The sequence below is a fragment of the Morone saxatilis genome, unplaced genomic scaffold, assembly GCF_004916995.1.
Source record: "Morone saxatilis isolate NCDOM2014 unplaced genomic scaffold, NCSU_SB_2.0 Contig3, whole genome shotgun sequence".
NCBI classification, from domain to species: domain Eukaryota; kingdom Metazoa; phylum Chordata; class Actinopteri; family Moronidae; genus Morone; species Morone saxatilis.
In genome coordinates this window covers 21,264,544-21,276,372 of record NW_023339873.1, presented here as the reverse complement: position 1 = coordinate 21,276,372, position 11,829 = coordinate 21,264,544, and the positions used below count along the sequence as shown (strand labels likewise).

General features: G+C 41.1%; 1 protein-coding gene across 1 annotated transcript in view; it reads left to right on the top strand.

The window, feature by feature from the left end:
* The window catches only part of eipr1 (EARP complex and GARP complex interacting protein 1), a 68,017-nt gene that overhangs the window by 17,196 nt on the left and 38,992 nt on the right, over nucleotides 1-11,829 (top strand). Inside the window, exon 5 of the mRNA XM_035673760.1 lies at nucleotides 11,005-11,104. Within this exon, the coding sequence (XP_035529653.1) occupies nucleotides 11,005-11,104 (100 nt within the window). The remainder of the gene's footprint in view (nucleotides 1-11,004; nucleotides 11,105-11,829) is intronic.

The window sequence follows — 11,829 nt, the reverse complement described above, 5'->3', positions numbered from 1 at the left end:
TGCGGGGGTGCATCCATGTGTATACTGTGTGTGTGTGTGTGTGTGTGTGTGTGTGTGTCAGAGGGCAGGTCAAGCAAGGCTGCTGGGTAAAGATTGATGGCTCTGGGCTCCACCATCTTAACACCCTTAGAGCTGTAACCCTCGCAAGGGCACCACACTGTGTATGTGAAGTGTGTGTATGTGAGGCTTTGTGCATTTGAGGGAGCTGTGAAGACCTGTAGCCTGTGCTGTGCCTTATTGGCTCCACTAGATGATGCTTTGGTCTGCTGCCGACCCTCCTCCCATCTCTCTAATGACGCACGACGCAACGCACGTCACCACGACGCACGCAGACCACACAACCACACACCACCACACACACACACACACACACACACCCTTAATCGCCCACTCCCCAACTGCCCCTGAATAATACTGGCAGCTTGCACTACTCTGTGTGTGTGTGTGTGTGTGTGTGTGTATGTTTGTGTGTGTAAGCAGACAAAGAGTAAAGAGATTGGACTTTGTATTCTTATGAGGCGATTGTCTGTTTAATGTGTGTTTGTGCGTTTATTTGTTCACCTGCCCGTGTGTGTTTGCGTCCACTGTAGCATGTCTGCCCGTGTGTAGCCTGCATCCTTCCTGTGTGTGTTATCTGGTAGCTGGTGTCCCTCCACTCCCACCAACAATAACACTTTCTCCTTCTTCCAAATCCCCTCATTGTTTGGGTGGGCAAACATTTGAGCCTCTGCCCTGTTGTGAAGCGTGCTCTGAATGTAAATATCGGCAAAATACACCTTAAAAAACCCCCAAAACTGGGCTAAACAAAGCTAAGAAAATCAGTTTTTTTTTTTTTGCTTATATATGTGTGTTTTTTTCCTCCTTCTTATTTTTCTTCTCCCACTTGGTTTCGATTGGGTTGAGAGAATCGATTCCTGTGGAGCCATCTGAGCCTATCAGGGCCCTAGGCGGGAATGGTAAAGCGCAAAAGGCAACAAGGTTGATTTTCTAAAGTGGGGTGTGACAGGAGGGGGTAAGAGGTGTTTGCGGGTGTGATTTTGTGTGCTTGTGCACACATGCATGAATGTGTATTATTGTGTAATCATTCCCACTGAAAGGCTTTGGGTCTTTCACACAAAATGAGTCTTGCTGTATATATGTCAAGCCTCTTTTATTCTGTAGTGCGATTAGCGTCTACGCTTATTGACTGTGTATGTGCCTGGACATGCAAAAGGGTATTTGTAAGTGTGTGAGTGTTTTTTGGTGATCACTAAGCGTGATTTTCACTGTGAGGGTCCCATAGTCCCAATCAATTGGACCCCAGTAGTGGGCTCTCATGCAGGCTATCAGACTGTGTGTGTGTGTGTGTGGCTATCAGTCGATTATAGGGCCTTTGTGATCCAGCCTTTTCAACCACATCTTAGATTAAACACTATGATGCAGGTGTTGTAGTGAAGGGCTGGTGGTTTTTCCTCCAGGGTCAGCAGGTGTTGGTCAAAAATTAATCTTGGTGAAGTTCAGGCAAGTTGCTTGTGCATTAAAGAATAATTCCAATGTGTTACAACCTGAGAATTACTTTTATAATTTTACCCAATAATACAATTTTAGTTGGGGTTTTAAACCATTTTATTTATCATATTGTTTTATTAAATCTCAACCAAGTATTTAATCTCCTTAAACTAAAACTAAAACTAGTCTAATTAGGTTTGGCTTTCAACATGTACAAGTAACTTAGGGAATAAATAACCAAAACACAACGCTGTCTAATGAAAACCATATACTGTATCCAAAGTTCACAATTTTCTGGTTAAACTAGTGGATAAATTGTTCATTTTTTTGGGTTCGAATTCTGTTATCTCTTGCTAAATAATGCAAAATGCTAAATATATCTGTTAAAAACCCACTGAAAAATGCAAAAGCTGAACAATTTTGAGTGGTAGCCTGATTAATGTTCACAACCTGTAGCTACAACTTGAAAATGAGAGTAGCAGAATATATCAAATGTTGATTAAATATATCCCTGACACATTGAGAGCACATTAACTAGACAATGGCCAAGATTTTTATTTTAGCATATATGGAATTATTTTTTTGTTAGCAACAGCTGATAATATCATCTGCCACCAGGGATGTTTGGCATTTTAACCAGGAAAAGAGGCATAGATGAAGGTAAGGAAAAACCCTGTCAGACATTGTTGTAGAAATATAACCATGTTCCCAGATCTCTGCTATCAGAACCATTACAAATATACAAATAATGGCTAAAACTGAGCAAATAAGACACACATTGTAATACGGTACATAGTGATTACCCCTTAATCCCAACCATCACCACTATGAACCTAATTATGCAGACTTTGCAAAAATGTCCTTCTTCTGAATAACCAGAACTCAAGCTGGTTTTCACAAACTGCAACTTGCACACACACACACACACACACACACACATTACACACGTACATATACACGTACATATACACATACACTGCCCTTAGTGTCCCTGTATCCATGCTAAAATCTTATCCAGAAGGAAGAAAGACACATGCACACACTTTGTTTGTGTTGGCTGTTGTCTTTGTATACGAGGGGCTGGGATTAAACTCATATGGATGCAAAGCACAGCAAAGCGGGGGAACAATCTGATGAGCGAGAGACAAAGAGAGAGACAAAGAGAGAGAGAAGTGCATCTGTGTCCCAGACTTAGATATATGGGGCTGTAAAAGCTCCATAGCTCTCCCCAACGGTATTTACATACCATTCCAGTAGCCAGTGTGCCAGCTTGTTGCGAAGCTCAAGGTCAAATGCACATAACTTATATTCTTTAATAAGAGAGGAAGGCAATATGAGATGCTATATACCTTACAGTCTCTGCCTCTCCCTCTTCCTCCCTATATTACATGAATTAATTGATACTATAGGGATGCATACAGTGTGTAAATCCCAAAGTGGTGAGTATATTTTAATTGGTCCTATGGTGTGGTGTTTATGTGTTTGGGAGTGTGTGCGCGTGAGAGAGAAAGAGAGGTGGTATCTGACATGCTGCAGCCTCCATCTATAAGGTCTGTGAGTTGCAGTGAGTTGCCCCAACAAGCTTGTGTGTATGTACTCATATTGATCACATTGTGCTAAACCATTAAATTTAAGGGTCAGTAATTATTTTATGAAGATAAGGGTAGGGTTTTGGGGTTGTGTGTATGTATTGGTTAAGGTTGAAGATTAGTGTCAGATTTTTTCAATCCTGTTTTAATACAAGTCTCAAATGTACAATGATGTGAGAGTGGTTGCTATAATGATTCCTCCTCTCTATTCTAAGATGCATTGTAATATTCAGTAGAAGGTAATGTGAGAAAATTCTTGCCAGGACAAAAACACCAGTAATATAGCTATGGTTGAACAGTCAATTGTTCATAATTAACACGTTCTAATAATAACAATGTCTTAACAATCTAATAGAGAAAAAAAAAGATTGGTTAAGAAGAACTATCAGTTTTGCCAGTTGTAGCTGTAGTAATTCACTTACTTAATAAAACATGCACTGAAAGTTGTAGCAGTTGTTGGTTTGATATATTCTCTGCATGCCAGTGGTATTGTTTGCCAATGGTTTCTTTGAGGAAGAGCACCTATCTGCAGGGCCTATAATGTTTTCCTCAACTGCCAGTGTGGCCGGTCACTGAACATTTATAGTCCTGAAATCTAAGAACAATTTAGAATAGTAAAAACTGAGTCAGTTGTACCTGACAGTAAAAATATGGAATATATCTTTGGACCCTGTGTCCATTGGAATGGTCATGACATATTTTTGTCTCTAAACCAATAAATCCTCTGTAATTGAATGATCTCAGCAATGCTGGTTACTGATTGGATCCTGATTATCCAATCAAAATCATGTTATGACTTTGAGCATGTTTTGAGAGAGTGACAGACATCGGACAAGACAAGCATGGCGGAGCGACTGCAGAGAGGGAAGAGTAAGTGCCCATTTTCAATCAAAAATATAAATTTATGTTCATGCTGGCCAAACAAATTTGCTGTCAGTATAATTTTAACTGTTACAATTGATAATATTTGAAGTTATTTTGAACATATATCATTCATTTATAGGATTTCTTCAAAGTCCGATGTCCATTGCAATGGACATCAGGAGTTGGGCAGGTTTAGCTAACGTTCACATGTTTAGTGTCAGTATATAAAGAAACAAAATATCTGTACGCTTTTCATAGGTAAAGTATGGTGTCACAGTTTATTTATTCATTCATATTTTAAATATATATTTTTGTACATAATGTACTTGTAGAGTATAAAGACTTCCTTGAACGTCTCGTAAATGGAGAGTTATCTGAACTTGACTCCTTGAATTCGGGAAATGAGGAGGATGAAACCAGGAGTCTCAGGAGTGATATAGGTGGTTTAGAAATTAAGAGTGTATTTAATTCTTAGTATGAGGTTTTATCAATTTAATGTCTTACTGCAGGGGGGAAACGAGTCGGAGACTAAGAAGCCCCAAATTTTTACTTTGTTACTGCAAAGAGGCCCACATCCCATAGCACACTGTTTTCCCCACCAATACGCCATATAAGCAGTGCCACTGCCTGTTGTCATGCTTTCACCGAATACGACTTTAATGCTGGTCAGAATTACACGTCCCTTACCGCAGTCGCGAGCTATGACGTAAGTTACAGCACGGCTCACGGGATCGTGCTTTTCGTATCTTCAGGTCCAATTCCAAAAATAAACAGGGCCACTTCAAAATCTAGCTAAGGCTGAAGCGAAGCTAGCCTAACCCACAAGAGGTCTCTTTAGCTACAGCTGGGAGGAAACAGCGCTGTTACCCGACGGAGTAGTCGAGGCCCTTTGTTTCCTCCGTCATGACGCGGCAAATAGCCGGGTTTCACGCCGGGCTGTGACGTTCACATCAAATGCCGGATCGGAGGTGCAGGCCTATTATAATATCGGCGGTTTTTTTGAGAACCGGGGTTTACATACGTTTTTCTTGGCCAGCGTGGAACGGGGCTATACACAACACAAAATTCGATATGAACGTAAGAAGCCGCATGAAAGTCAGGCCACAAAGAGCCGCGCCGATGCCGGCCTCGCAAGCCCCACAAGTTGGCCACCCCTGTCTTACTGTAATATGTAAGATTCTAAATGGAATGGCATATAGTTCAAGAGTAAGAATTAGCAAAACAATTAGTTAAAAATGTGATTATTTTTTTTATTAGATTAGAAGAAGGACAGTGGAGAGGTTTACCATAGGCATTGCCAAGAAGAACTTGACCGTTGGCAAAATGAATTGAAGATAGAGAGAAAAGGACAGTGTAGTGACAGAGGAGACCAGAGGAGGACAAGAGGAGATGGACAGTAACCAGGAAGGAAGAAATTCAATGCCGCTCACAGGCCGTTTACTAGCAATCATGGACACGTTCCTTGAGAATCCCCCAAGTTGATGAGGATCATTCCCGCATGAGGACCCGTAATGGAATACTTCAAACAGTATATACCAGATGAGATCTTTCAATTTGATGGCGACCGCAACACAAATGTTAGTGCCATTGCAAAAGTGGTAATCAACTTAAGTTTTCAAACTGACCAAGTCCAAGGAGAAGATCAAGAACGGCGAATCGGTCCTCCCACCCTTGCTTATGGGGGGAGGTGAGGAAAAATGCGCCAAGGAAATCTCCAGTACTGGGAAGCGTGGGATGGGACATTGGTATTTTTCAAAACACAGAAGCCCCGTGACAGATTCTTCCAGCTACCGGTCACAATTTGCATTTGGGGGTCAACAATTTGGAGAAGCCAGCTGACAACAATGAATGTGTTTTTGCAAGGTACCGTCCTCCGTCCCTATTGATGCCATACGCAGTGAGATTGTTGGAGCTTTCCACTAGAAAGGTAGAAACCTTTGCGTTGAGAACAAATGGTGCCATTTCCACGGGAACTCCTGTCTGATCAAAGGCAGTACATCCAAAGGCAGCCACACACATGGCGGTGAAATATACTTCCTGTGTGGGAAAAGTGGCATGGAGTACGACCTTCCTGCTGCAGCCAAAGCACTACAATGGATGATATCACAGAGCGACAAGAAGCAGCTAGGACTTGAAAGCCTTGAGTGGGTGTACCCATCTTAGCCAGCGGGAGGTCACAAAGAGGCCAACCAACAAGTTGTATGTTTGAGCAATTATTTCACAACGTACAGGCACTCCTTCTGAACTGCTGGCGAGAGGACAAAATTCATGGGCCGCTGGACAAGCAAGGATCTCGTCGCTTTGCCAGCTCCTCCTCTACAGTGTGACAAAGAGATGGGCCAAAAAAGCCTCGAGGAGCTGTGATGGAAGTTGTAAGCCGTGATGGTAAGGTTGGCCCTGGTCAAATCGTATAGCAACCAGACCAGTTGTTGTTGACCTGGCGTTGATCAACTTCTCTCAGTATGTAACCGTAAACAGAAATTCGTGCAAAACCCAGTGGACCCCTGGAGAATTAATCACGACATGGCTTTTGCCATGGCTGTGGTCAACGTTTGGTTAAAGTAAGCGCTGGACACCAAAGAGGCCCAATTATCCAGACCCCAAAGACATCCAGGGATCTCCTCCCCCCCATTTCAAGATGAATGTGGCCCAGTGTCTGGTGAGAGTCCATAAAACAGTGGCAGCAAAACGTGGAAGACCCAGTATGTCTCCAGAACCACAGCGTGTCCCCCACAGACCAGCTCACAGACCAGTCCAAGATGTAAGGCCTCTACGTGAAGTGCAGTTTGACATGGTTGACCACATGCCAAATTATGATGAAAAGAAAGAGGCTACCAGATGCAAGATGCCATACTGTACAGGAAAGACACACGTCTTTTGTGACAAGTGCAACATCCACTTGTGCTTTGTGCCACACTATAACTGCTTCAAGGCTGCTCATCGAAAATGAGTATACATGAAAACATCCACAAGCTGATGTCTTCTCAAGTTCCAGTTCCATTCCAAGTAAACATGCTATCAGTTCATTAGCCTACTATAAAAAGTATGGTTATGTGTTGGAAGTTCCAGGAAAGTTTAGTGAAGAAAAAACAGATTTTTTTTCAGGTAATCTTATCTACAATCATACATCTATTGTGTTCATGTGCATGTTCAGATTGCGTCATTTCTCTATCTTCTTGCAGGCTCTGGGTTTTCCTGGTGATGACCTTACTGCTGTTCCCTACCCACGCTGTGATACCCCTATCAAGTTCATGCGCATGTTCAGAACTGTACACAGACTCAAAACCATGCAAACATCCAGTTCCAGATGTTAAGGTCATACCTGATTGATTACTATGTGGAAAAACTCTGCCTTATTTTTCTTAGGTTTTTATGACACTTCACGCCCATCTCGTCGTGGCGTCCATTTGGATTGGAAAAAATACTATTTAAAACATGAGTTACCAAAAATGTGTTTTTTCCACTTTGTTTTTATGTTGGAGAGGAGTCAGAATCAGTTAAAAAAAAAAAGAAAAATGTACCCAGCCAAAAAAATGCGGGTCTTATTCCTAACTCAAGAATTGCTTTAAAAAAATAAAATTAATATAATGCAATGCTGGTAGGTGCTAACTTAATTCACTGCCTATCTGTATCATTTTGAGGTATAGACAAATAGGAAATGGGTTTCGTCTATTTTCCTTAAAAAAAAGAGCAACAGAATGGCTATGTTGTTTTCAGAGTGGTAACACTAGCTAGCACTTTGGCACTTTTCAAGTAAATACTCAACAGCCGCCAGATTGTCAACAGTATCGTTTTAAGTTACAGAGTAGAGCTATGTCAGTCAGACTTTAAAACATTGTTGACTTACCAACTAACCAACTTATTACAAATTTAACAGTTTGTAATTATAACCATAACTGGAAAGCAGTAGCTGTTATTTATACATGTAAGGAACATTTGTAGGCTGAGGCTACAAATACAAATACAGGTAATTGCAATTAAATCACAGTCAAATACAATATTGTAAGAAAAATCATGATTAGATATTTTCCTCAAATTCTTTGTCCAGGTAGTTGTGTAGGTGTATTTAAGGCTGAGATTTTGTACTGAATATTTTTATTCTTTTTTAAATGTTTTTGTCAACCATCTTTTACAATATAGTTGTGTTTGGATGAGATTGTTTCATGGCCAATATGGAGAGGGGCAATGATTACAGCAATCACTAATCGCAGCAACTTTCAATGTACATATGGCACATATTTTATTGATAAAGATCGGATCATTGAAGGTTAGGGTAAATTTCCAGGCAGTGAATGCAAGTCAATGTAGTGTTGTCCTCCTTAGTAACAAAATTATGTTTGTGTGGGTGTGTGTGTGTGTGTGCGTATGTGTATCTGTGCATCCCAAGCCCATGACTTCCTGCTCTTCAGGAGAGCAGTAAAAGCTGTCCCTCTGCAGCCATGAATTTACAGCCCTTATAAACACCACCCTCTCCGCTTCACCTTCCCTAATAGGACTATGCATATTTGAAGCTTGGATTAAGTCCAAAAGCAAACTTTAACTTTGTCTTCCCTCCCTTCCTCTGTCATTTCTTTTATCTCCCGTAAACACTCTCACCTCCTATAGCACACACTCTCTAAAACACAGGCATTGTTGCTGCCGCTTCAGGTTGACAAATGAGTCCAAGAAAATGGAGTTGTCTAATTGATTAACACCTTAAATAAATGGCATCATTTCATAAACCTCTAATGACAGCAGCTTTGAAGCTGTGACAGGCTCAGACATCCAAACCTTCAGCCAGACCACGTCTGTACCTCTGTGACATTTTACATCCTTTAACCCAGATTAGACAGAGTTTTTTTTTTTTTTTGAGCTGAAAAGTCACACTAAATCAAAACCTTAACAAGCATATAGCAGCTTTTCCAGGCCAAGGTTATGTTTAGCTTATTGCCGGGTCTCTGACTGCACTGACATATTGCTTTTAAAGTTGACAGGATTCAGAGTTAAAAGCACTGCTTTCTCACTTGGGTTGTGCCCCCTTTCTTATCCCATGTAGTTGTGTCCCTGCCTACATTTAGCTGCCTATCCAAACTAAAAAGAACAAACAACAAAAGCATACAAGTGATCCAATCAACAACAAGGGAATTATGAAGCAACAGTTTGGGCTCCAGTGTGTCAGGTGTGGTTAGGTCCCTATGGCTTGCGCACAGAATACATATTTTAAGTAGAGCACAGTGGAGAATCACAACTCCAAGGAGCATGCAGTGAGGAATCAGTACTCTGCAGAAAGTAGTATGCAGGGAGGAATCAAAGCTAAGTATGCAGTAAAAGCTACCACTTCTTTAACACCAGTGAGGCAGCCCTGCATCCCACTGCTGTGTTTGAACACTAGATTGACAGAATTGGGCTGCTGGATTTGCCAATAAGTACTCTGTGCTAACCATGCAGAACTGTGAAAAGCTGTATACTATTGTCACTTTCTTGGTCGATTAATGATTAGCTGCTGCAGCTTAATTTGTACAGGTTACACCAGCCCTAGGCAATGTCCCACTGATTTGAAGCTCTTTTTTTATGCAGACATCAAGTAACATGACAAACACAAAACTAATCTCTTTGGGCTGATGGTACACCTAAGTGTGGGTTACTGAAGCTTCTTTAATGTGAAAATAAAAAATGGTAACGATATGGTATTTTTAATCATAAAATATCACACATTTAGAAGAAATGGGGGAAAATGTAGAAATATAGAAAAATATTTTAACTTAAGTGATCTTAAAGGAAAAGTTAAATATTGTGGTAAATGTATTAGTTTTTTTTCCGAGAGTGAGATGAAAGCCCAGTTCTTCTGTGCAGCTTATCTGGTTATAGCACAGGTCGCTAGATACAGTCTGTGAGCACAGGTCTGGTTTTTGGTTCCTGTATAGGCATGATCATGCCAAACACTTTGGGAAGACTGGCGGTCGCTGCACTCAGTACAGTAATTACATAAAGCCTAATTCAGATCAAAGATTCACGATGAGATGAAACCATTTTTAAAACATTACAGGGCAAAAATGAAGAGGGGTGAACTGTCCCGTCTCAGCTCGGCTCAAGCCAGCTGATGGTGTTGCGTGCAACTCAGCTTGTCAAATCTCCAGTGCCTGGCTTTAGAACGTAAGACATGTCACTTGCTTCATCAGCTCGTAGCAAAGTCAGCTGGTCTAGTCAGTTTAAAAACTGTCAGCTGATAGACTTTAGTCTGATGTTTAAAATTGGATTAGCTGTGGTATTATGCTGTATATAGGTGCTGTATTTAACAGTCAATATTGTAGTGCCTGTTCAGAAAGCATGCTCGTTCAGAGCGACCTGATTGCTTGAATGTGCTGCTTGCAGCATTGTTGAGAACCCCGGTATGTCTGCTTGCAGTGTTCTCAAGAACTGCTCATCTGATCGACTTCACAATTGACACTGCCACAATCCCTTGGGTCCTCAGCAATACACCCGCAAAGTGTGAAGTTGGTAGGAAGAACCGTTCTCAAGATATGCGAAGGACAATCATAGCCTACACACATATATAGGCCTTAATAGTTAGTTGATGCTGCTACATCACCAAATTTGTCACACATTCACCAAATATTGAAAAATATTTTTGTAATATAAAGCCCTGCCCACAACCTTTGAGCTAACTTTGAGTTCCAGCAGTAGCAGAACTGTATGGTTTGGGCCAAATTCTAAACGGTGGAAAATCAATCGAGATGCAAATAGGCGTGGCTTATATGAATAGATTAATCTGGACACAGAATCCAGGAAAAAAAGGATTTCTAACAGTTCAAAAGTCATAGACCAAACTGTAAAGTTAGTTGTTATAGCGCCACCTTCTGGCGAAACACTGCACTTCCTTGGGTTCTCAGCAGTACACTGGCCAAGTGTGAAGTCGAGCGAAGACATACATACAGACAAACAGATTCCTTCCTTTATAGTTAGACCGACTAACAAGCTCCAGTGCCCTATGTGCCTGTGAGCCTGTGTGGATGAGCATGAATGCATGTTTGACCAACATCTGTCTTCTAATTGACTGTGACTTTGTGGTTTTGTGTATTTACAGCGTGCTGTGGGAGCCTATGGGGGATGGCAAACGTGTGATTTCTTTGGCTGATAACCACGCACTACTCTGGGACCTGCAGGAGAGCTCCACACAGGCCACGGTAAGACACACACAACACACGCACACACACCTACACACACACACTGTAAACCACAAACTCGCACACCATATCACACAATAGCTAACTCATTATTTGATAACAACCATATCGTCTTGGTGTTATCAGACGCACACATCCTCTCTCTGTGTCCACTGTTCATTCTGTCTCTCACACACACACACAAACACGGTATCGAAGTATCTCAGCTGTGACCACTTTAATATTATTCTGGCCAAGTCCTCCCACAGTGATAGTAATAGTTTTATTTAATAAGTAAGAGAAAAGTTGTTTAATGTATTTGTTTTCACAGTTCACTAATGCTACCGGTGTCATACCTAGTTATTTATATCAAATGTATAGAAACTGCACTACATGGACATTAGAACATTATACCTATATATGATAGTTGAAGATCTTTCACACTCCTGTGGGCATTAATATGCTGCTATTAGTGCATTTCCACCACTGGACTAAATTTAATTCCTGGTGCTAAAAAAGTCCTTGCTCCGGGGGTAGTACTTTCTAAAAGTTCAGGAATTAACCGAAGACAGTTTTCAGAGCTGAACGTTGCTGATTGGTCAAATACAGACACCACAGCTGCTTCAAAATCTGTACAGCTTTCATCAAGTTTAGGGTCAGACACTTCTTGTTGTCTATTAATGGTCCCGTTTGTAGTATTTAGGAGGATCTTAATGTCAAAATTTTAATATAATATTTATAGGTAT